The sequence below is a fragment of the Rattus rattus genome, chromosome 6 (assembly GCF_011064425.1).
Source record: "Rattus rattus isolate New Zealand chromosome 6, Rrattus_CSIRO_v1, whole genome shotgun sequence".
Lineage (NCBI taxonomy): Eukaryota > Metazoa > Chordata > Mammalia > Rodentia > Muridae > Rattus > Rattus rattus.
The window spans coordinates 109,294,304-109,320,365 of NC_046159.1; the positions used below are offsets into that span (position 1 = coordinate 109,294,304).

Below are 26,062 nucleotides of genomic sequence, written 5' to 3' on the forward strand. Positions count from 1 at the left end.
TCTGGAAAAGTTCTGAGCTATATAAAAATCACTTAAAATCCTGACAGACACATTTTGCCAAGAATGTCAGTTGTCTCTTGACAGTTTGGCATCCGCCTTTAAATATTAGATTGTGTAACCATAATGCTATTTAGGGAAATAAGGTGGTGGGTGGCTGGTATTTTAAGAGTGAAATGGACTTGAGTTCTTCAATGCTAATCATTGTTCTGGTGAAAACAGAATTCTTAAGGTGAAATGCTAAGTAGGTAAGACTAGTATTTTGTGACTAACTTAGAAATGAATAGAATGTGATTTATGGGTTTGACAGATTTTTTTTATCAGTAGTATCCCAAGAATTTGTAGATTTCTTTTTTAAGTTTAAAAAAAAATCTTTTCTAACATTCACCACAGATGATAAAGGCATCTTCTGAACTCCCAGGATTACTAGCCTGACCCACCCATTTCAGCAGATGGAGGCCCCACACACACCAGGTCCCTTGACTTAGGAGCAGAGATACATTTTTTTTTTTTTTTTTTTTTCTTTTTTTTTTTCGGAGCTGGGGACGGAACCCAGGGCCTTGCGCTTCCTAGGCAAGCGCTCTACCACTGAGCTAAATCCCCAACCCCTCATCAGTTTTCTTTCTTGGGTGTTTTGGCCTGTGTGTGTGTGTGTGGTGCCCAAGGAGGCTGGAAGGGAGAGCCAGATCCCCTGAAGCTGGAGTCACAGGTGCTCGTGAGCACTGAGAACCCATCTCTCTGCAGGCCAGTTTCCAGAAGAGAAGGAAATGAGACCCCACTCTCACCAGCAGGAGCAAAGCTGTGTGTGCTGCCTTTAATCCCAGCACTAGGGAGGCAGCCACAGGAGTGTCTCTGAGTTCAAGGCCAGCCAGGTCTACTATAGGGAGTTCCATGAGAGCCAGGGCTACAGTGTGAGACCCTGTCTCAGAGCAAAACAGAAAACGTGTTGTTGTAAGGTTTGCGTGGCAGTAAGTTTTATTCTAGGCTTGGATGGTGGTGTACACTTGTTCTCCACATGAGAGTGTGCGCCACACAACACTTGCTGTTACCTTCCCATTCATCACTTCACAGCAGGAAGATGGCATTTTAAATGTTCTTCATGCGTCAAACCCTTTACATATTGTCTTTTCATGTTTGTTTCTTTTTAAGAATTTAATTACTGTGTGTGTATGTGGGGTGTGTGGTTATGGTGCCTGAGGAAGCCAGTAGGCATCAGATCAAATCCCCTAGAGCTGGAGTTTCAGCCTTTGTGAGCTACCTGCCTTGGTGCTGGGAATTGCCTTGGGCCATTTGCAAGAGCAGTGTTTCCGCAATCACTGAGCCTCACGAGTCTCCTGTTTTAGTTTTTGTTTTTTGGTTTTTTTTTTTTTTTTTTTTCGGAGCTGGGGACCGAACCCAGGGCCTTGCGCTTCCTAGGCAAGCGCCTACCACTGAGCTAAATCCCCAAACCCTGTTTTATTTTTTGAATGTTTGGAACTTTTTCTTGTTAAGGTATTTTCCTCCTCACTTTTTTAAAAAGTTTTTTCATCTATCTATATCTACCTACCTTCCTTCCTTCCTTCCTTCCTTCCTTCCTTCCTTCCTTCCTTCCTTCCTTCCTTCCTTCCTTCCTTCTATATAAGTACACTAGCTGTCTTCAGATACACCAGAAGAGGGCATCAGACCCCATTACAGATGGTTGTAAGGCACCATGTGGTTGCTGGGAATTGAACTCAGAACCTCTGGAAGAGCAGTCGTTTTCTTAACCGCTGAGCCATCTCTCTAGCCTCCTCTTCACTCTTCTAATAACATCTTAATTTTTCAAATTCACTTCGAGGGAGAATGCTGGAAGTTGGACGCAGGTTCCTATGCATGCTGACCACATGCTCTATCACTGGACTATCTATACTCTCACTCAATACCTTTTGTCCTTTCTGGTGTTGTCTAGTTATGTAATTCTGCACTGACTCTGAACTCATGGTGTAGCCCAGACTGGCCGAGAAATCAGGTCCTCAGCCTCCAAAGACCTGCTCCCTACCCTTGCCACATGCTTCTTTACTTTTATAGTATGTGAGACGGGGAGAGAAGGGAGGGAGTGGGACCACACGTGCACACATGTACATGGGCATTCCATGTGTGAATGTGGAGGTCAGAGTTCTGTGTGAGTGTACATGTGCATTTAAATGTTTTTGTGAGTGTGGCGGCCAGGGAACAACCTTAGGCGTTGCCCTAGGAGCTGTCTACATTGTTTTTTAGGAGTAGCTTTGTTTCTAACGAGGTCCTGACTAGCTCTGAAGCACTCATATCCACCTGCCTCTGCCGCCTGTGTGCTGGCATCAAAGGCCGCCATGCCTGGTCTACCTTGGTTTTTTGAGGCAAGGTTTCTCACTAGGACCTAAAGCTTACTTGTTAAAATGGCTGGCCATAGAGCACTGAGGATCTGCCTGACTTTGCTCCGGTGGTGTTTGTTGGGATTGTAGCTTCATAGCATGCCTAGGTTTTGCTGTAGGTCTGGGATCAGACTCAGGTCCTCATGCTTGTACAGCAAGCACATTACAGAAGGAGCTGGCTCCCAGCCCTGAATCTTACACTGTGAAAGAGTTCTCAAGATGTCTCAGAGTGAGGCAGGTGTTAGAGGAGAACAAGAAGTGGTGCCCATCCATGATTAGAGTCCTGATCCACACCTAAACCTGAAGACACAGCTCAGGAGCAAAGGAATGAGTGAAAACAAATGCCACAGCTTTGCCCCAATTTCCCTCTGTAAACTTGACAAAATCCCATGAAATCATACTCCGTTTGCAGAGGGAGAACGCCCAGAGAGTACACTTACATTGCTAGTCTCTCTGAATCCAAAGCTTATCCACAGTCTTTTCGTAAGGGATATAAATAGTCTGCTAGAGTTGTGTATATTTTATGTTTTACCAGAAATATATCATTTGATAGCACGGGCACACTGGCATGTCTTGGATATCACCTGTAGTTCTTTGATGTGCTAAGCCTGTGTAATTTCCTTTACCTTCTACCCCAGCATTGAAAGCAAACATGAGGTTACAATCCTAGGAGGACTCAATGAATTTGTTGTCAAGTTTTATGGACCACAAGGAAGTAAGTACATGTGTGGGTATGTGTCCTTTTTTATAGTCTTTACTGACAGTAGAGCTATGAACAGGCGCATGGCTTTGGAAAGTGAACTTTAACTGACTACTAGAACCAGTGAGCGAAGAGGTCTGTGTCATTTGTGCACTTACCTCTTTCACAAGGTCTGGGTTCTATTATGGATGGTCATGTCGGTGTTCCTTTGGAAATGTATTTTCTTCTGGTTTTGTTTGGGGGGTTTATTAAGGTAGGAGAAAAAGGAACCTGACTATATATTTTTTTTTCTTTTTTTCGGAACTGGGGACCGAACCCAGGGCCTTGCGCTTCCTAGGCAAGCGCTCTACCACTGAGCTAAATCCCCAACCCCCTGACTATATTTTTATAAACAAATGAGTAGTGTTCAGTAGGATCTAGTAAGAACGAGGGAATATTGGCTTAACTCTGGATATTTTAAAGGAAAATATGTGGTGTCATTTTTTTGGTACTGGTGATTGACCTCAGACTGTGTACATGCTAGGTAAGTGCTCTACCCCTGACTTAGTCCATCACACACATACACACACACACACACACACACACACACACACACACACACACACACACACACACACACACACACCACACACACACACACACACACACACACACACACACACACACACCCACACACACACACACAAACACTCACACACACACACCACACACACACACTCACACAAACACACACACACACACACACACACACACTCACACACTCACTGCCCATCTCTTACTTTTTAAGATGAAAAAAAATTTTTTAATGAGTGGGTATTTTTTGTATGTGTATGTTTGTATAGCATATGTGGGCCTGGTGTCCTTTAGAGGTGAGAAGAGGGGTCAGATCCTCTGAAGTGGAGTTATAGTTGTTGGAAGCTATAATGTGAGTACTGAAAGTTTGATCTGGCGGCTCAGCAAGAGCAACAAGTCTTCTTAACCACTGAGCCATCTCCTCAGTCTCTTAGTGAGGTGCAGGGTCTCACTAGCTGGCTTGAAATTACTCCAGTTCAGGGGCCCTCGAGCTTTGGGTCCTCATGCCTCAGTCTCTTGAGTAAGGAGGAGATACTCTAATCAGAACGGGATAATTGTGATAGAGCAGATCTGTCCCTGTTAGATGCAGTGTGAAGAGAAGCTCTAGTCTGAGGTGAGGTGCCTGCTCTGCTGGTTGCAGTTGGTCTTGGTTGGTCCCAGTACCCCAGGCTAGCCTAGGGCCCACAGCCTTCCTCCTGCTTTATCTTCACTGTGCTTGGATCACAGCCAAAGGCCCCTTGCTCAGCTAGTGCCTGGCTCTTTTGGAATTGGTTTTTGAGGCTTTTTTCAGGAGACAGAGGGATTTACTGTTCATTTACACTTGGGTTTATTTGGAGATACAGTTCTAATGGGTAACATGTCTTATTTCTGTTACAGCACCATATGAAGGCGGGGTGTGGAAAGTTAGAGTGGACCTTCCTGATAAATACCCTTTCAAATCTCCATCTATAGGTATGTGATGACAGTTCTGAAATCTAAGAGGAAAATAAAAACCATGTATTTTATAAGAGATGATTGTCCAAAAATTTTTACTGAACTGAATTTTTCCTTTCTTGGCTTTTTAAAAAAGACTTGTGGATGTTTTGTCTACATGTATATGTCTGCAGACCACAAGAGGGCAGGGGATTTCATGGGACTACAGTTGTGAGTTGTCTTCACCATCTTCAGAACTGATGCCTAATCTCCTGCAGTTTGAACTAACCCCTACTCTAGCAAAACAGAATAACATCCTGAAGTTTTGCTTTAATTCCAGTCTTTCACGTTTCTGTGTAGTGCAAATCGTGTGTTAGAATGATGTATTAAGGATGATCCCAGAACTAAGTCCTATCAGAAATTGCAGCCTGTAGCAGCATCAAACTGCTTTACTTCCTGTAGAGTTTTACGTCCTGAAAGTACTGAAGAGCATCTGTAATTCTTTGTCAACGTGGAAAATTCCTAAGGCTGTTCCTTCTTCAGGTTCTGAGGTGGATTTTCTCAGCCAGCAGCCGCCCAGGAGAAATGACTTCAATGCTGTAAGATCCTGCAAGCTGCAGGGCTAGACATGGTGGCAGGATGGCTGTGAGGTGTTGAGTCTGACACTGTTCATGAGCACTCCGGACATTAGAGCCATGTGCCTGGGGGTCAGAGCCGTCCATAGCTCCGTGCCAATGAGGCAGAAAGGCAGAAGAGCCCTCTCTGCACAGGGCTCTTCTGCTGTGCCTCTCCATGCCTGGTCTGTTCCTGTGTCTTCTTAACTTGAGCCTTTCTGCTGAAACACTTTAAATACGATGTTCACATACGTGTCATATACACCTATTTAAAGCCAGGAACTCGGCACTCCCAGTGCAGGCTGTTACCTTACGCTGTTAATTGACAGCAGACAGGGCTCATGGAACTGAGAGTCAGCTATGGGGATGCAGCCTGTGCTGTAGAAGTAGAGCTCTTCCTCAAGCTTTATCCCGCTGTCCCAGGAAAAGGGTACCTTTCACTGGAGCTTTCTGAAATTTATCCTAAGAGACTGCTTTCCACTCCATTGCTGGGAACAGACTTGGAGCCTGGCTCATCCAGGCAGCGCCTCCGCCTCTGAACTGCTGCGTGCATCCCCTCCCCTAAAATACCTAGACATAAAACACTGCATAACCCCAGCCAGGGACACAAATTCCCAGTTAATTTAACACTCATACGTTCTATGTTGCCTTACTGTACACTTCAGAGCTTGATGCTCTGCATATGAGTATCCTCTTCCTTGCGGAGGTTGGTGTTGTTGAAGTACGTGTGCTAGCCATCCTTCCTTCAGAGGAGGATGCGTCAGTTTTAATCTGTGACGTGATCCGTTTTCAGGGTGTCAGCCATGCTGCAGTACTGAGGATGCACTTTAAGCGTTTTGAGAGGCCGGGGCTCATTTGAAAAGGGCAAAGTTTATTTGCTTTTTGAGTTGTTTAGACATGTAATTAAACAGAAGGGAAAGAACATTAGATAATTTTGACTCTGTCCTTTTAACATCTTTTTCCCAGTGTCTGGCATGTATACTGTTGGCTGGGTTTTATTTAAGCTCATAGATACTAAGATGTGGACTGGGAGGTGTAGCTTAGTAGCAGAGTGCTTGTCTAGAATGTATGAAGTCTGAGACCAGCCTCCAGCACCTTAAATAGGTAAATGTAAGTTTAGATTAAATATCTTCTATTCTTACTGTGTGTATGTGTATGTGTGGGCCCAGGTAGTCCTTCAGTTTGTCCTTTTGCCTCAGCCTCCTGATCTTGGGTGTATACCATCATCCCCAGCTTGTATTTGAAAAATATTTATTAGTATAGAATTGGTGTGTGTGTGTGTGTTAATGTTAGGGTATACACATGTACATATGACGTGTGTATACATGTTTGTATGTGAAATGTGTGTGTGTGTTAATGTTAGGGTATACACATATGTGTATACATGTTTGTATATGAAGTGTGTGTTAATGTTAAGGTATACACATGTGTATACATGTTTGTATATGAAGTGTGTGTTAATGTTAAGGTATACACATGTACATATGACATGTGTATACATGTTCGTATATGAAGTGTGTGTTAATGTTAGGGTATACACATGTACATATGACATGTGTATACATGTTTGTATATGAAGACCAGGTGGTGTTCTTCAGGAACTATCCAGTTGGTCTTCGAGACAGAGTCTCATAGGTGGGGTGGATTGCTTGGCCAGTGAGCTCTAGAGCTCAGCCTGCCTCTGCCTTCCAGTTCTGGGGTTAAAGACATCTCTGCACTGCGCATGGCAGTTGTGGTGTAGTTTTCATAGATGTTCCTTGTCATGTGTGCTAGAAGTGCTGCTGGTTGTTAATGACCATATTTAGTTACATATAGTTAGGCGTCCATGAGTAACAAATTGTCACTGGTTATCAGGAAGAGTTCTAGATTTGATTTTAATTTTTCCATAAAATTATATCCATCCTATCTGTTGTCTTTCTGGAGAATAAGACACTGGCCAGGAACTATGGTGCTCATCTGTTTAGTCAGCAGCTACTCAGTAGGAAGATTGCTTGAACCTACAAGTTTGGGGCCATTAGACAATATTGACCCCATCTCTGTGGAAAATAGAAAGGAGTTTGGACCTGGTGGTTCATGCCTCTATAGTACTAGTAATCAGGTAGTTGAGGCAGGAGAATTTGCTTGGAGCCAGGAGTTGTAAATCAGCCTGGTAACATTGCAAGATGTTACCTCAGTCATATACTTGTTTTTTAACAGGCTTAGCACTGCATACCTATAGTATCAGCCCTTGAGCAGGTGGAGGCAGGCGGATCAGGAGTCAAAGTTGGCCAGCCTGAACTACAGAGGACCTATTAGAATTGAGTGACTTATTCGCTTGCTAACTGTTCATGAAATACTCAGTGTGTGGCCCCCTTTGTTGACATTAGGAGCTAGAAGAATAAATGGACGTAAAGTACAAATATTCTTTATATGATTTGTGAGGCAGTGCCTCTGTGGAGCAGAGAGTGTAAAGAAAGTTTTTATTTTTAAAAAAGTGTTATCTTTACAAAACCTTGAGATGTGAGGATACAAATGCAAACTTGAGAACTATTTGGAATCTCAGTGCTGTTTTCATCCGAGAGGTGGGTCCATACGTTTTCATGCCCACTTCTCCAGATTCCACTTGTTAGCTCTAGCATGTGCTGTTAGGAGCAAGGAACACACGTGCAGTAGCTACACCACTGCTGAGCACATGTGTAAAAGGGCAATACCGTGCACTTACACCAACCGTAATATACATAAAATAAAGAATGCTGTATGTGTCCTGGGCAGGGCAGCATAGCTCGCCAGAAACAGGAGGCAGGTGAATCTCCGTTAGTCTAACTTCAGCCTGTTCTGCAAACCTAGCTCAGGCCAGCCAGAGGTACATAGTAGGTCGCTATATCCAAACAACAAATGTTTTATGTGTAGCAATGAGAGTAAAAATTTAAATAGTGAGGTAATGATGTGGTTGAGCTACAGTGTGTGCTTGAGATCTGTCTGTAGCCAACTCAGTAGCCTGTATATTGCTTGGTAAATTTAAAGTGTGCGTGTGCGTAGAGACAGCTCATCAGTTAAGAGCACTGAATGCTCTTCCAGAGGACCCGAATTCAAATGCCAGCACCCACATAGCAGTTCACAACTGTCTATAACTAAGACAGTTGGAACTCAGGTGCCAATGAATCTGACACCATCACAAACACATCCATGTAGGGTAAACACCAGAAAATTTAAAAACAAAACAAAAAGGCAAACCAGACCCAGTGCACACACTTGTAGTCCCAGCAGAAGCAGAGGGATCAGGAGGTAGGTGTGCCTTGACTATACAGTGAGCTGTACTGAGCCATAGCACAGATCTCCAGATTAGGCTATCAACTAAGTCGGACAGTTTAGGTTGTCAAACTGTCAAAATCCCTTTTAAATTTCCTAATCTGATTCATTCTTAGTTGGAAGCTACTCTGGTAATGTGTGCCATATCTTTATGCTTGTGCCAGAGAATAAGGGCAGTGCAGTTCCTTGTTTTATTCACTATGGTCAGATGGTACCTCACTGGGGATTGAAGTCTTATAACACAGTATGGCTAATTGTCAAAGAGTGTTAGTTCCATTTCACATGTTCTAGACAGAAACAGTCTCTAGTTAACTCCCCAGCACTAATGCCCATCACTGAAGTGAGCACGCAAGTTTGAGGATAGGGAGGAGTATGACGGTCATGAGATGTCACTTAACAAAGGCTTACTTGTGCCACCAGAATATTTATACAAATAAGTGAACTTTTGAGCTAAGGAAGCCAAATCCCATTTTGACCAATTATATCCTTCTAGACTTTCATGACCTTGGATTTGAATTAAATTTCTATATCAAATAACTGTTTTGAACTTCAGTAGCAAAGTGTAGTAAGAAAATTTTAAGGAGCATTTTAAAGTTGTTAGGATGAGAATGCAGTCACTCACAGGTGCTCTGAAAACGAACCGTCTCTGTGCATTAAAATGTGTGTGGCAGCTCAATCCATTAAGTTTATCGAATCCCTACTCTACTGGTACCACTCATGTGCAGGAGCACAGGAGTGAGCAGTAGGTTTCTGGCAAAATTTAAAATAACTGATATTAAAGATTAATTCTAAGCCTCTCTAACCAAGAACATCTAAGCTATTTAAAGAAAAGACAGTTCTGATCTTCATTCAGGGAAAAGAATATAGGGGCTCACATAGGCAGGGGTGCTCAGAGAAAAGGTAGGTCATCTTCAGTGTGATGGCAGATTATTTAGAGGTTGGATTTGGGTGTTCGGGACGACACTTCTGCTGAGAAGAAGGCCGTGGGTGGAAGCAGTCACTCCAGCTGCGGTCACAAAGGTCCTCTGTGGAAAGGGTGCTGAGGTTGAGGGTGCTGCTGTTTAACCAGCAGACGGGGCTAAATACATGGAGTGTAGCTCAGGACGTGAAGGCAGGAGGCTCAGAGTTCCACGGTCACCCTCAGCTGCCCAGTGCGCTCAGGGCCATCCTGGGTTATATGAAACTCTCTCAGAACCAAAACAAAGTCCATCAAAAGAGCAGATTTTGGCTTTATTTTGAGACAGGTTTGGTTTTGAGACAGGAACTTGAACTCACTTCTTCTACTTCCCAGTTGGTTAGAGATATAGGATTAGAGGTATTAGAATTAAAGATATACCACACTCCTAGCTAAAAAAGGATCTCATTGTGTATCCCTAGTTGTCCTGAAACTTGATCTGTAGACCAGACTGGCCTTGAACTAAGAGATCTGCCTACCCCTCTCTCCTGAGTGCTGGGATTAAAGACAGGTACCATCATGCCCAGCCTGGTGGGTGTTTTGTGGTTTGTTTGTTTGTTTGTTGTTGTTGTTGTTTAAATGGGATATGAAAGATTTTTTTTGTTTTTTTTTTTTTTTTTTGTTTTTTTTGGTTTTTTTTTTCTGTGCTGGGGACCGAACCCAGGGCCTTGCCATGCGCTCTACCACTGAGCTAAATCCCCAACCCCTAACTTGTTCTTTTTAGGGATTTGTTTAGGAAAGAAAAACTTGGTATTGTAGCGTCAAGTAGGAGCCGTATCTTTAAGGAACAAAGGGGTGAAAAAGGGAGAGCGTTTGCTGAGGATGTTAGAGATCATCTGTAAGGCCAGGCAGTGAAGGCACATACCTTTAATCCCAGTGTTTGGGAAGCAGAAGTAGGTGGTTCACCAAGTTCGAGGCCAGCCTGGTCTATAAATCAAGTTCCATGACAGCCAGAACTGCAGAGAAACTGTGTCTCTAAAATAGAAAATGCCAAGGATGAGAGAGTCTGCTGATTGGATCTGCTCTTCATGTGAACGGACTTGAGGAGAGAGTGAAGATTTGCAGGAGGGGATAAAGCAGAAGGAAAAGCCACCGGAGAATAGGGAGCTGCTGCAGAGAAGAAGATTTTTAAGTGGCAGAGGATCCACACAGAGTTGTTGAGCACATTGTGACAAGTTGCTACATTTTTTAAACATAAAACTCAGGGGCTGGAGAGATGGCTCTGCAGTTAAGAGCACTGACAGCTCTTCCAGAGGTCCTGAGTTCTATTCCCGGCAACCACATGGTGGCTCCCAACCATCTGTAATGAGATCTGATGCCCTCTTCTGGTGGTGCCTGGAGACAGCTACAGTGTGCTCACATACATAAAGTAAATAAAATCTTTTAAAAAATAAATAAATAGGGGTTGGGGATTTAGCTCAGTGGTAGAGCGCTTGCCTAGGAAGCGCAAGGCCCTGGGTTCGGTCCCCAGCTCCGAAAAAAAGAACCAAAAAAAAAAAAAAAGAAAAATAAATAAATAAAAATTAGCAAATAGATAAACTCTACAAAGGCTGTTTTGCTAACAGCCCTCATGCCCAGCAAATACTCAGTCTGTTGCTTTGAAGAATATTAGAATGGTTGTATTTCTTCTTAGTGTCACCCTAATGTCCAAGTACAATTTACCCTCTAAATCCAAGGATTCTGTATCCACTGATTAAACCTCACTTATGTACCAGAAACAATCTAAAAGGTAATCATGAATTTGGGACGTGTACAGCATTCCCTGAATTACAATAGGGCAACTAATGACAGCATCTGCATTATATCCCGTACAGTAGTCCAGAGGTAACTGAAATACAAGGGTGTGTCAGGCATAGACCAGAGCTGAAACAGCTCCATCAAGAGATACAGAGACCACCCAGCTGGGCAGATAGACACTGTGGGAAGGGAGTGGGATTTTCAGAGGAAGGCTACAGAGCAATGTTAGTGTCAGGTCTTCAGTCTGAAGTTGAATACATGCTGCAGGTAGGAAGAGGAATTTTAAGAGACTGGTGGGAAAGGAAGTGTCTGGATTTGTGACTGCAGAGGCTGAGCTATTTGCAAACACAAAAGTTCTTGGTGTGTCCTGGGCATATAAAGTGGCACGAGATGGAGGGAACAGTAATCGAGGAGGAACATAAAAGGCTGGGAGGTTAGGAATATGGTCTTTATGATGATCGTGAAAGGAATGAGGCAGAGAGAATGGACACCAAGTCACCACAGAGAAAAGCCACTTAATTAAACCGGTCCTATCGTCATGAACTGGCTGTCAGGGACCCATGTCCTATGAGTTCATCTTGTTGGTCACTAGAATGAAAACAAACAGCACATTACCTTCTCTCCTCTCTCTCCTTTAAGGATTGGCCTTCCCTTTATGTGGTACTGAATAGAGGACGTAGCCATCTCCTTCCGAAGCTGACTTAATAATGGCAGTTTAAGTTCTCCTTGAACAGTGCCAGATGTTTATTATCCCCAACCCCACCTGCTAATTCCCTTCCTCCCTTCCCACTCCCAGCGAACTGGCCTTTATTTTCATATGGGGGGGGGGCAAGCTCCCCAGTGAATTTCATTAGGGTTGTTTGCAGGAGCTTGGATACCTTACTGTAGCTAATATCACTGAAGAATGTGTCTCTGTCCCACACTGACCATTAACTTGGTGTGAGTCTTCAGAGATGAGTAGTGCTATGACAAGGCCCTGTTGATTAGCCAGTCTTGTAGTGATCTTATGCAGTAAGTTCAAGAGTGCAATAGCCATGCCATGTGTTGCCCCATCGCACTCACCCTTTGCTCGGCCTTTCTGCTCCTTTTCCTTTGTTTCTTGAGCTTTGGAGGAGTGATATAAATATCCCATGTTAGGAGTCCCTTTGACCATTGCCGAAAGAATCTTCTTGGAATAAGTCTAACAGCAGCACTAATCTATATGCATAACATAGTTATTTAGAAGGCAATTTGACAGGCATATCCTGACCACCCAGCAAAGCAGGAGCAGTAGCTTCTTGACTATGGCCTATGATTTGCTCAGCCAAAAGCCTTTGGCTGGGTTTCCAGTGTCTGCCATGAATTCCCTCCTATGGAGCAGACATGGAATTCAATCAGAAAGGAGTTAGTTATTCCTTTAACAAATTTGCCACTATTGCTCCAGTAGGCTCATCTTGGCCTATGAGTCATTATTGTTGCAGAGTCCACACCTGAGTGACAACTGTTGATGACAGTTCTCCACTAGTAGCCTGCATAGCAACATAGTACCTTTGGACCCTGTGAGGGCTAGCTACAGCAGGTGGGAAGCTTCTAGCTTGATGGTTTTTAAAAACATGTCCTAAAGACTTGGCATGGTTATTGAGTTTTCCCATCTAGTTGTGCAGGCAAACAAGAATAGTGGTAATTGCTTGTATTGTTTTGAAAGCCTGGGGAGAAGCCTCTGTGACCACTGGGAAAGTAGTCTTCTCTTGGCACTGGGTCTTCATTTAATGTATGGCTTCTGGACAGTTCATTATTGCATATTGCATATTCTTGTTGGCTATACAAAAATTCCGTTTTGCTGCTTAGGTTTCTACCTTTAAGATAGGAGATTTTCACATTTGTGCTGGTTATTCTGACATCTTTTTGGTATTTATCATTTTTTTTTCTTTTTCTATTTTTCGGAGCTGGGGACCGAACCCAGGTCCTCAAGCGCTCTACCACTAAGCTAAATCCCCAACCCCATTTGATCATTTCTTAAGATTTGATGTTAGAATGCAAACATAATCTTGGTGTCTTAGGGTTTCTATTGCTGTGCAGAGACATCATACCATGATCATAGCAATTCTCATAAAGGAAAACATTTAAATAGGGCTGATTTCAGTTTCAGAGATTTAGTCCAGTATTGCAGTGGGAAGCATGATGGGGTGCAGGCAGACACAGTGGTAAAGAAGGAGCTGAGAGTTTTATATTTTGATCCACAGGCGGCTGCGTGCCACACTGGGTGTAGCCTGAACATATATGACTTCAAATAAGACTTCAAAGCCAGCCTCCACAGTGGCACACCTCCTCCCAACAAGGCCACACCTCCTAATAGAGACACAATGAGTCTCTGGAGGCCACTCTCTTATTTCTGTGTCCGTATGAATGAATGCCACCTGTGCTGGTGCTTACAGGGGCCAGAAAAGAGGGTATTCGGTGCCGTGGAACTGGAGTTACACGCAGGTGGGAGTTTCCCGGTGTGAATGTAAGGAGGCAGATTTGGGTCTTGTGGAAGAACAGCCAAGGCTTTTTAACATTGAGCCAGCTCCCACCAGTTTCTTTTTTCTTTGAATCAAATTTAAAGAAAAGAAAAAGAATTATGCCAAACCGGGCTTGGCGGCACACACCTTTAATCCCAGCACTTGGGAGGCAGAAGCAGGTGGGTCTTTGTGAGTTCCCGCCCAGACTGGTCTACAACTTGTCACACAGCCAAGGCTACACACAGAAACCCTGCCTCATAAACAAACAAACAAACCTTACAAACAGTTATGTTTTACTTCCCTTTGATAAACATGGTCATACCACTTAAGATTTATTTATATTTGGGGTTTTATTAAACCCTGTTGTTGACAGGCACTTGAGAGATGGTTTCATTCGGTTGCCTCATGAGGCCGTGATGAATCACCATACTGGTTGCCAAATCTGCAGTGTTTGCTTCCATTCTGGTGGGGCTTTCTGACTGTTTTGTTGTACTGTTTTGTTTTGACCATACCAAATTCTATTACAGTGCTGCACAATAACCATTGGAGTATTGTACATTCTATTTTCACTATGAGGAGAATATATGAAAGATAATAACGTCAGAATACCCCCTCGCCCTTGACAGCTCCTCAAAGCAGTTGTTGTGGAGCATGGAGAGATAGTTTGGCAGTTAAGAGCTTGTTCTTGCTGAACACTGGAGTTTGGTACCTCAGACCCACATTGGACAGCTCACAACTGCTTGCATCTCAGCATCAGGGCATCCCGAAGCCCCTTTCTGGCCTACTTGGCCATCAGTTATCGTACACATACACACACACTAAATAATAAAACCTTTTAAGAGTGATATTTGTGTGTGCTGGGGAGTTTCATTTCTAGGTTGTGAACAGTAGCATGAAGTTATTTAACTGGGTGTCATAGGACAGACTGTAACCCCAGCCCTTCAGAGGCAGGGCAAGAGTACGTTTGAAGCTAGCATGGTCTTACTGAGACCTTGCCTCAAAAAAGAAAGGAGAGGTGAGGAGAGGGAGGTAGTTTGCTTAAGCTCCTTGTACTGAAATTGTGTTCCTTTTCTTGCCTTGCGTTGTGTTGTGTTGTGGTGGAGTTTGAACCCAGGGCCAGTGCACAGTGCAGTCTAATACTGAAGCATACATTGCAACCTTTGCACTCTCCTGGCTTCTGGATCCAAGTCTGCAGTACCATTTCTAGCAGCCCAAACTGACATCACTGAGGGCTTACAGTATGCTAGTTACTTGTATTCACTCATTATTAACTCATTTTCTGTTTCTGACATTTCTCTGGTGTGTTGAAGTTGTTTAATCTAGACTTAGGAATAGCAGTAGAAAGACAGATTGACTTGTCAAGGTTCACTGCATTGGGCAATCTGACCTTAAATACCAGCTTTTGACTGAGTTTGTTAAAATTGCTAGAGCCAGATGTGCTACTGCACACCTTCAGAATCCCAGCACCTAGGGCCATCAGCCAGCAGATCTCTTCTGAGTTTGAGGTGCTCTCCAGGTCTACATAGCAAGTTCTAGGCTATCTAGAACTGAAGAGTATGAGACCTGTCTCCAAAAAAGGTGGGGAAAAGTTAAAAACCTGAAATTCTCTACTGTCTTCCTGCTGCTCTGAAAATCTTCCAGATCTCTCAGTGTGGCTGATGAATGATAGGACACTAAGGTCATTGTGGAGATGCCAAAGATAGTAGGGAGTGGGCTAAAGGCTTTGGCAGCCGACTAGTTTGATAGAGAATCGTGGTGTTTCAGGACAACCCCTCATCGCTCCTTAGGTACAGGTGAATGTTTCTTATCCATCCAGCCCATTAGTCAGATTCATATCATCAGAGAAACGGAAGAGAGGACCCCTTGATGAGTTCAGATCCCCTAAATACATAGGAGCAGTTCAGAACTTTCCAGGACACAGGGTTTTGAGAGTTGAGCTCCTTCTTGGTTGGTTTCTCACCTGAAAAGAGATAGGCCAGGTCCATCTCCTGAGTAAGGTTGTCCCGCCTGAAGGGTCTTCTGCTCTGGTGCAGGCCTGTCTGTCTGAGGTAAGGTAAAGGTCTGAGACGGTGTGTCAGTGCACACAGCTGAAATGTGGTTGTCACCCTTCTTTAACTGGATAACTCTGGTCACCTGAGTGTCAGGAATTGAGATAGAAGCTATGACTCTATCCTCAAAGTCAGGGAGTGGTGACGCATGCTTTTAATCTCAGCACTCAGGAGCCAGAGACAGCTGGATCTCTTAAGTTCGAGACCAGCCTGGTCTATGAAGTGAGTTCCATGATAGCTAGGGCTACATAGCAGAGAAACCCTATCTTGAAAACCGTGTGTGTGTGTGTGTTTCTGAGATACTACTGCAAGGAAAGATAGCATTCAGTCATGTGTGTTTGTGTGTAGGTTTCTTTGGGTCCCAGGAATTGAACCCAGGGCTTCATACTCAAATAAGCATGAGCTCTACCACCAAGCTGTAGTCTCAGCCCCTCAATATATTTTAAAAACTTAAAAACAAAACAGACAGATGCTTGACTTGAGTCATCTACTTTTTGAGAAGGTTTGTTTGGGCATTTGTCCTAACAAATACCAAAATGACAATGTTTTACTTAATTTTCTCATAGGAATTCGTACACCACAGTTAATTGCATCAGCCCCGGCCAACCTCAGCCACTTGAGTCCTGGCTCTTCTCTGTCCCTTGGACAGAGCTATACTTATTTCCCTGGTGCCCTTATTTCCTTGGTCATTTGGCACCTTTAGGGAATAGAATTGCTTCTTCTCTTCCTGGGGTCCTGAATTCAGTCTCTCCATGCTCCCTCCACCCCATGTCTGTTTCTGAGACTTGCTGCTTTTACTTACCACATTCCCATAAAGGCTGTTTTCAAAATATGTCCTCTTAAAATATCTTCATACTTGTTTCTGGTGGGATGGAAACAGTCATTGGGGAAATTGTCTTGTTGCAGACACATTCATTAGTGTGGTCATAGTGTTGCCAAAAGGAAGAGGACGGTGCCAGGGCAAACATGCTCAGTCCTGAGAACGTTCCTTCTCTGAATTCCTAGTTTGTTCTTTCCCAGTCTTCTCCCTTCCGCATCCAGAAGTTTCATTGTTGGCATTCTTGTCCAGAATGTAAGTGTCTGTGCCAGAAACTCTGTGCACAGATTGTATAAGAGCAAATGTAAGGAAATAAGGTTCCTTTTTATTGCTTGGCTTTTGGGTTTTGTTTTAAGAATTTGAGCTATGCATCGTGGCATATGCCTCTACTCTATGTAGCTAGGAAGCAAGCAGGAGAACCATTGCAGGGCAAGTTCCAGCCCAGTCAAGGCTATATAGACCATGTCTGAGGCACAGACATTCACAGTCTCCTTGCCCTTTGAAAACCTACTAATAGCCTTCACAGTAGTACAGTCTGTGGAGGAGCAAGTGGGGAGGAGGAGAGAGATGACTAAAATATATGGAATTGTATAAAAATACATATATTTTCTTCTAGATAAAAGCCTGCACTAGGAGTATGAGGTCCTTGTTGAAGGTGAAGGTGTCAGCTAAGACTGCCTGTTTTGGGATGAGCAGTCAGTGGTGCTGTGACTCACTGGTGGTACAGCACACTGGTACTTACGTATGACATTCTCAGATACCCTGCTCGACAGCACTGCCTCACCAAGTCAGTCTCCTTTAAGATGTCACCAATGGGCGTTTCTTTTGAAGTCCTCTGTTCTTGGAGCTCTAGACCAAGAAATCCCAGATGTTTGGCATCCAAAGGACCTCTAGAAATAGAGTAAAAATGGGAGTTTAGAGATGATATAGTCTGGCTGTTTATTATCTTCACAGATGAGATGACTAGCTCAAAGCCTGAAGATGGTAACAGAGTGGGGGCTGGAACATTGCCCATTTAGTACTTTGCTCTTTGCATGTGTTTCTAGCCTCCATCTCAGAATTCTGATACTGGTAATTCTTAGCATCCTGGGGGACTGCATTCGGGGTTCCAAATCTTTTGGTTTTGGTCCTATTATATACTCCTGTATTCAGCCAGGCCAAATTTGAAATTTAATTGAAAACAGTCTAGAAACCTTGGATTTCAAATGGACTGTTGGGGCCAGGCCAGAGGAGGAGATACTTTAATCATTGTCTGACAGTTTTTTATATATTATGAGCTCTTCACCAACATCACTCTTATTCCCTTAAGGTGCCCCATGGCATCAGAAAGCTGAATCTTCGTTCTCATGTAGGATTCCTGTTTATTTAATTTGCTTGAGATACACCTTTGTATCATCTCTCAAATAATGAAGGTGCTGGGAGCCAATGGAGCTGTCTTTCAACAAGCCTATTTTTTTTAAGTTGTTTCGATTTGATTTGATTTGGTCAGTCACTTGTTTAAAAATAAGAAATGATGTTCAGGCACTCGTTTCCAGGGTTTTTCCTTTTCCTCGTGTTGAAAGCTGGTGTCCTCTCTGCCTTGCATCTGGTTTTCCCCTTCATTTCAGCTACGCCTTTGCTAATCTTCAAAAGATGAACGATGCAAACTTCCACTGTGGTTCACACCCCACTGTAACTTAGGTGTTCTCTTGGGTGCCAAGTGCTGCTCCCCTTCCCATCTGGTGAGGTGCCTTTTCTGGCCACAACTGAAAATTGCAACCTCTACTCTAGCCTTCCTATCTTTTTTCTCCATGACATTAGCTACTTTCTAATCTAACGTGTTGTGAAGAAATCTCCAGAAAAGTCTTTCCTGTAGTCAGCATTGGAAGTGTTGGCCTCTGTCGGGCTCACTGCAATTGTAGCAAAGCAGGATGTTAACTACCAAGACCACATTTGGATTATCAGCGGGACAGAGCTACTGTAATTCACACAGAACCATTCTTTTGAGTTAAAAAAACAATGGTTCAGTCCTGTTTCCTGTTCATTGGAAGGTTTGTAGGCTGTGGGGTAGAGATGAGTTGAGGGACACTTGCCCTTGATTCAATCCTAGTGCTTGGGAGGCTGGAGCAGGAGGATCACAAGTGAGGCCAGGCTTTATGATTGGGATAATAGTATATTCTTCTTAAAAAAGATTATTTTGGGGGTTGGGGATTTAGCTCAGTGGTAGAGCACTTGCCTAGCAAGTGCAAGGCCCTGGGTTCGGTCCCCAGCTCCGAAAAAAAAGAAAAGAAAAAAAAAGTAAAAAAAAAAAAAAAAAAAAGATTATTTTATGTGATACACTGTCACTGTTTTCAGACACATGAGAGGGCATCAGCCCCATTACAGATGGTTGTGAGCCACCATGTGGTTGCTGGGAATTGAACTCAGAACCTCTGGAAGAGCAGCCAATGCTCTTAACCGCTGAGCCATCTCTCCAGCCCCAATAGTGTATTCTTAAATTTAATCTTGAGTAACATGTTCCTCACAAGCTGAGGGAGGTTTTTTGGTTTGGTTTTTATTTTGTTTTTTAGTAATGGATTCTTGTTTTATATAAACAAAAGGAAATTTTGGTTTTATTGATCATTTTCCTTTAAAAGATTCAGCACTAGTATATACACACATAATCCATTTTAAAAACTTGATTCTGTTTCTACTTATTTGAAAGGTTTTTAACTTTTAAAATTAAACATAGAAATCCGGGAGCACTAGGAAGGGGAAAGTAGAATACTGGAGTTATCACCCAGACGCCCAACACTTACCCTTGTCACATTGTTGAACCCTAGTTCTGGGCATGAGGATGTGGGGTGGGGAGGATTTTGACAACACTGTGACAGGTGTCAGCTGAGAACTCTGCACTGTATCTGTGCGTGTGTTTGCTTCCAGCCTCCTGTCTATGTGCAAGCTTGCTATTAAAGGGCAAACATACCCAAGTGTTTCCTCTCTTTTTTAAAAATATTTATTTTTATTTTATATATAGGAGTCTTACCTACATGTATATTTGTTCACTCTGTGTATGTATTGACTGCCAGAGGAGGGCATCTTCCCTAGAACTGGAGTTACCAGATACTTGTTAGATCTTATGTAGTTGCTAGGAATTGAACCCAGGTCCTCTAAACCCAGGCTGGTAAAGCAACAAGTATTCTTAACCACTGAGCCATCTCTCCAGTCCCCATTTGGTCTGTTTGTTTGTTTGTTATGGTTTCTTTATGCGTATGTATCTATTGTCTGCCATGAAGCCAGAACAGGATGCCATGGGTCTCCTGCAGCACAGTTACAGGTGATAGTGAGCCATCGGGTGGATGTTGGGGAGAGGAGCTTAGCCATAGTAGCATCTGCTCTTAACTGCTGAGCCATCTCTCCAGCCATCTTTGTTTTCTTTAAAAAGGAATATTTAGTGTTACATAAACTCTCTCCTTTTAGAGTTAGGATCCGACTGTATCACCCGGGCTGGTCTCTGGCTTGACACCCTAGATCTGCCTCCTGATTACAAGGATGTAGCACTAGCCCTGGCAGATGAAATCATCATGAACAGTCTTGTTCACTTTCTGTTTTGATGTCCAGTGTGGGCACAGCTCTGTAGCCTAGTGAATTACCTTTCCTACTTTGATATATATGGTTCACTACAAGTTTACCATAAAACCCAGAGAATAAAAGTATTATTACTTTGTTATTTAAATACTGTGTTATTAATAAATCAGTATGTTACATGTTTTTGCCTGGATTAAATAATATTTTTTTTTTGGCAAATTTATACATTGATCATAGCTATCCCATAGTCCTTCCTCTCATTCTTCTCCAGAAAGCTCCAGTATCATCCCCCCTCCCCCTTATGGCCTCTTTATTCTCCTCCCTCCCCCTTTCGCTCTGCCTCTCCTAATAACAGTCCAGTTAGCGCTGCCTGCTGGAATATTGGCTGGTTTCGCTGCCTGTTGTTGTGGGTGGCCATAGCTGCTTTGTGTTCATGTCCTGAAGCAAGTAACATCACAGCACTCCTTCCCACTTTCTGCTTTCTTCCTCCATTTTTCTAAACCTTGGGGTGGGGCCCTTCGCTTTGCCTCACTGTGTCCCACTAGGGCTAAGCCTGCAAGCACTACTCAACATTTGCATTAACTACTGTCCACGGAGATCAGGTTCCCTTGAAGGGACTGAGAGCATCACTCCCTGCTGGCATATACAGATGTTGAGGAAGCAGCTGGACATCATCTGCATTTAGGAAAACAATGCTAGGTTCTCTTTAGGACACGCCACTCCTGAGCTGAGGGCTTTTGACCGGGTTTTAGTACCATGCTTTGTTTTCTCATTCAACCTTAAATCTCTCCAGACTAGTTCTCTATGCTGGCTGTGTGCGATTCCTAGTCCTGGTTGCTTTAGCCCCATCCATAGGGCTTGGGGTCTTATGAGTTCTTGATTTGGGGGGATGGGGTGTCTGACTTTGTAGCCCTAGCTGGTCTGGAACCTCCTCACTGTGTAGACCAGGCTGGCCCCAAACTCATAGAGATCATTCTGCTTCTCCCTCCCTAATGCTGAAGTTAAGGTGTGCCGCAGCCAAGCCGGCTGTTACAGTTTTAACTGCCGTATTCTCATAGCTTATCCTGGCTGTGTGTGTTACTGCCATTTCCTAGGGTCACAGGGGTTTTCCCTCTTTTAAGACATGAACTTGGGCTGGAGCACTGGCTGCTCTTCCAGAGGTCCTGAGTTCAAATCCCAGCAACCACATGGTGACTCACACCCATCTGTAATGGGATCCAATGCCCTCTTCTGGTGTCTGAAGACAGCAACAGTGTACTCACACATAAATAAGTCTTTAAAAAAAAACTAAAATTTTATTTTTTTTAAATAAAGTTATAAAGACAAGAATGAAAGAGTGGGACTCTTTGAGGTCCCTAAAGTCTGAACCTGCCTGTGCATTTGTGTTCTTGTCTCTTGTTACCTAACTTGGTAATGCTTGAAAGGCTTTTAGAAGTCACTTAAGGCTGTCCTTTTGAGTTGCCACATCTGTGTTCCCCTTGTGCTCTGTGTCCATACCTGGTACACACAGCAGTCACTTCCTCTTGTCTCTTGGCCTGGTGCTACAGTGACTGCTGGGAGGATAGTGCTGTCTCATTCTTGTATGCGGCTAAGTGACTGCCAAGTAGGTGCTGACAAGCATATTTGGAAGGACAGATGGACTCTGTGGGAAAGGGGTGAGGGGGGTTAGAATGGGGACAGTGGTGGTAAGAATCATCCATAGAACTTGTTTGAGGTGTATGGTAGGCTGCACAGACCTACTCAGGGAACTCCATGAAAAAACAGCACAGTAAGGAGCTCTAGGCTCCTCCTAAGGATAGTATCACTTCGTTTATAACTGATGGAGTCATTCATGCTTCAAATGAATACATTTCTTTTTGAAATATTAACAGCAAAATTTTTAAGTTTATACTTTCTCTAGGAATATATTTTAAAAGTTAAATCTGACAGATTGAACTATCTTAGAGAATATATTTTAATTCCCTTTCCTTATTTCTTGGTTGCCTCAATTAAAATTGACTTCCTTTGAGTGAATTGAGTCTAAGGAACTGCTTTGGTCACTCTTCTTGTGAAATATTGTGGTTTAGAGGCAATGTTCTCCTAACTTGAGTCGCTCTGGTTCATGTTCCACTGTGTGGTCAAATGATGCCGGTAAATACACTGAGAAGTTCAAGTGCGGAACTTGTAAGTTGAGCATAGCTGTTAGAGTGCCCTTTCTTAGCTTTCATCATGGCACTAGTTATAAATCACTTACCACTATATATTCTCTTGGCAAGTTCCTGCGTAATTCAGAAGACAGTTGCGTATAAGATTATCTGGTCAGGGTGATGGTGGTGCACACCTCTTTTTTCCAGCACTCAGGATCCTGAGGCAGGAGAATCTCTTCAATTCTAGGCTAGCCTAATCTACACAGCAAGTTCCAGGACAACCAAGGCTACATAGAGAAAATCCTGTCACGAAAAGCAGAAAAGAAAAAAGATTATCTGATATAAGCAGCTGCATGGTCCCAAAGCTTGCTTGGTTGTTATTATAGGACTCTATTTTAGTTGTGGTGAATATATATATATATATGTAATCTTATATATTCTATAAGTAGCCAAAGATCTAGGGTTGAAAGTAACAGTTTGAGTGTCGTTCCCTTTCAGTCCTAAAATGGTACCCAGTACTGACAAGTTAAGACTCAGTGTTCTCTGCGTACTTTGTGCTGCTAATTAACATCTCTTTTTGCAGGATTCATGAATAAAATTTTCCATCCCAACATTGATGAAGCGTAAGTAACTATTTAAAAATGTTTGAATTTTAGCAGCAGCTGTTCTTGGTTAATTAGAGGTCATCTCTCTTTCACAGATATAAAAGAACTCTCAGTTATCTTTTGGGTTATCTTTATGGGAGGCAGGACTATATGAATGGTCACTTAAACTATGGAGTCCTAGGGACGTGGTCATCGAAGCCACGAGGCTCCAGTGCAGTTACTGGTTGTACTGCTCACGTACTACCATTTCCATGACTGGGCCTTTCCTTTCCTTTGGTATCCAGCCAAAATATTCCGCATCTCAATTCTTGCTGTACAGACCCAAAAGACCTCTTTGTCAGCATGTGGATTTACTATTTTCAGCCCTTAATGTATTTCTTAGTTCTTGGGGGCCGAATACGATAATTTCATTTTAGCTAGTGAATCTTGATGACTGTTTTTAAATAATATCATCGCGGCCGGTCTTGTCCATCCAGTGCGGGTTATCTGGACTGTACTTTTTCTTCGTCCAGCTTTAGCTGTCTCACAACTACATGGAAAATTTTTGTGAACCTTGCATGAGTCGGTTACATGTCTATATTGTGTTCCTTAATCTTTAATGCCTCTGTGTATCCACCATCCTAACGACAAACAGTGTTCTTAAGTAACCACAGTTAAGTAGATTCAGGAACTCAGTACAATGTAATACTTTTTATTTAATCTGTAGAGCAGTAGTTTATAGACTACCTTTAGTTGTCAAGTTTCCCTAAGCAACTTTAATCTTTGACATCTATAATAATTTTAAAAACATGGAATAGTTATTTTCCAAATTACTCTTTCGGTTTGTTTTTCTTAGGAGACTCAGACCATGTATACACTTGACTCTCTAGTAAAATTCTGTGCTGGGGAGTCCCAGGGTCTACCTATAGTTGCTGGTAATTCTCAGCACTTGAGTCAGGTGTTTTCTTCTTGGAATGTCACTCTTGTTCCTTGTGAAACACAAAAGAGCTTATAAATCCCTGTGCTTCTCCTCCAGTTTACTCCCAGCCTCATCTTAAAGGATCTGTTACGAAATGTTTTTGATAAAATTGGCTGCCAGAAACATGCAACTAGATTTCTAATTTTTAAAAAGTGCCATTTTTTTTTCATCTGTTTCAGGTCAGGAACTGTGTGTCTAGATGTAATTAATCAAACTTGGACAGCTCTCTATGGTGAGTTTGGCCATGGAATATTATTTGGAGATCCTGAGATGACATTGCCTCAAAAGAATGTTGTTTGGCTTTTCTTCAGTTATGTCGTGTTGGGAATGGGAAAGAATTTTGAGGGGCTGAGTGGGAAGGTTGCTTGGTGGGGAAGAAAATGGAGTGGGCAGTGCGGTTAGGGAGATTGCTCAGTGGTTAAAAGCACTTACTTCACAAACACGAGGACTAGAGTCTGGGTCCCCGAACTCGTGACAATCCAGGTGAGCATGGGGCCTCTCAAGCCAGAGACAAGGCATTCCCCTGTGCAGACTGGCTAGGGAGACTAGCCATGTCAGGGGGCCTCTGGTTTAATTGAGAGACCCTGCCTCCATGAAGAAAGGAAAAAGAACACATGTACACAGGCAACTGTGAAAATGGAAAAAGAAACACTTTGTTTCCTCTGAAGAATAAGCTCCAGTTTAGTAATGCAAATATAAAATGATTTAATAAAGAGCTGACAAGATTGAGACATCCTGCATAGGACCTGAGTTCATGTCCTGGACCCATGTCGGGCTCTTAGCAGTTGCCTGGAACTTCAGCTCTCAGGGTTCTGATGCCTTTGGCCTGGGTACCTGCATTCATGTGAACATACTACGTACCTTCCACAGACAGACACAACTTTAAACATTTTTTAAATCTTAAGACGTAAGTTTCTGTGGGCCAGGTATGGTAATTTCAGTCTTCAGGAAGCTTGAAGCAGCAAGAAGTATGAGGGCGTTTGTTGTTAGCTGCTAGAAAGACTGCCTGGAAGATTAAAGCCAAAAGAGCTACTGTCATTCGTAAGACTCTGAACTACAGTGATATGCGTATAAATACAAATGCATACACGAATGTTGGTTGTCTCCTTTTAATGGCTGTATTCTGAAACTTGTATCATGTAGTTTTAGAGAAAATCTCTTAGCCAGGTGGCTCTGAAATGAGGTGAGTACCTAAGTGAGTGGCTGTTCCAAGGTCGCTTAGCCACCATTCTTCAGTTCTGAACCAACCAACCGGTGACTGAGTCACCTCTTCAGAATGCTGGGGTGGATGTCACAGAGGTCCCTGGCTTGTCACCTGCTAGGAGAATTGAAAATAAATCAAAGTCTGTTGAGCACACCAGTGATACTAAACAAAGCAAATGTTTTTACTTCTAGCCACAAGTCTGGATCCACGATCTTGATAGCCATTCCCCTCTCTGCTCCTGCCTACCCCCATGAACTTCTGCACTGTTTCTGCTGTAGCAACCTCTGAGTGTGTCTTAGCATTCTCTCACACACCTATTTTGACTTGGTACCGGTTTCTGTGCCTGTTAATTTTTTGTTGTGCTAGATTGGTACCTTCCATAGGGACTGTTAAGTGTGTTCAGTTTGTCTCTAGGTGGAACTTGTAGCAAAGTCAACGTGCCTCTCACTAAAAAGGATTGCAGCAACTAAATAGATCACAGTTGCTGAAGGCACAAGGAAAAGAGGGGAAAGATCACTCAAGCAGGATTGTTCAGAAATGAGAAGAATCGGGCAGACGCAGAATGATCGATGAAGTTTTAGGCCAGCCTGGTCAGAGAGACCCTGTCTCAAAAAACGTAAAAGACTTGTAAGGAGACAAGAAGGTGGGAAGTCGGAGAGAGGAACAAGAAGGGGGAAAATGACACAATTATAATCTCAAAATATGTTTATAAGAAAAGAAGCTGGTGAGTGTGTAATACTCTGTCCACCCGGAGCCTGAGCCACCTTTCCCAGACGTCCTATACTAGGTTAGTGGTGAGCTCGCAGAACCGTTGCTCAGTAGCAGTATCCCATCATACCTTTCTCCCCCCTCATTGAACATAGCGATCTGGGAGGATTTGCTCAGTAGAATTCTGTCTCTTGACCTGTCGTGGCTGGTTCCCTTTTTCATCACAGGCGTTACTTTCTCAGATGTCCCTTTCCTAGCCAACCCATCATAGAACATCTTGTTTGCAAGTGTTTTAAACCTTTCATTTTATCTTGACCTACTGGATTGTAAACTCCCTTTGAGCAGGACTTCATGAATTTTCTCCATCTGCAGCCCCCTTTAGCTCAAGGACAGCTTAGAGTTTGGGGGTTTCTGTTTGTTTTTCT

At 43.1% G+C, this 26,062-nt stretch overlaps 1 protein-coding gene across 2 annotated transcripts in view; it reads left to right on the forward strand.

The window, feature by feature from the left end:
• The window catches only part of Ube2h (ubiquitin conjugating enzyme E2 H), a 93,150-nt gene that overhangs the window by 42,823 nt on the left and 24,265 nt on the right, over nucleotides 1-26,062 (forward strand). The window contains exons 2-5 of one of the 2 annotated variants that reach the window (XM_032906813.1): nucleotides 3,005-3,081; nucleotides 4,516-4,590; nucleotides 22,746-22,785; nucleotides 23,905-23,957. In XM_032906813.1, coding sequence (XP_032762704.1) covers nucleotides 3,005-3,081; nucleotides 4,516-4,590; nucleotides 22,746-22,785; nucleotides 23,905-23,957 — 245 coding nt within the window. The remainder of the gene's footprint in view (nucleotides 1-3,004; nucleotides 3,082-4,515; nucleotides 4,591-22,745; nucleotides 22,786-23,904; nucleotides 23,958-26,062) is intronic. The other variant, XM_032906814.1, reaches the window with a different exon arrangement.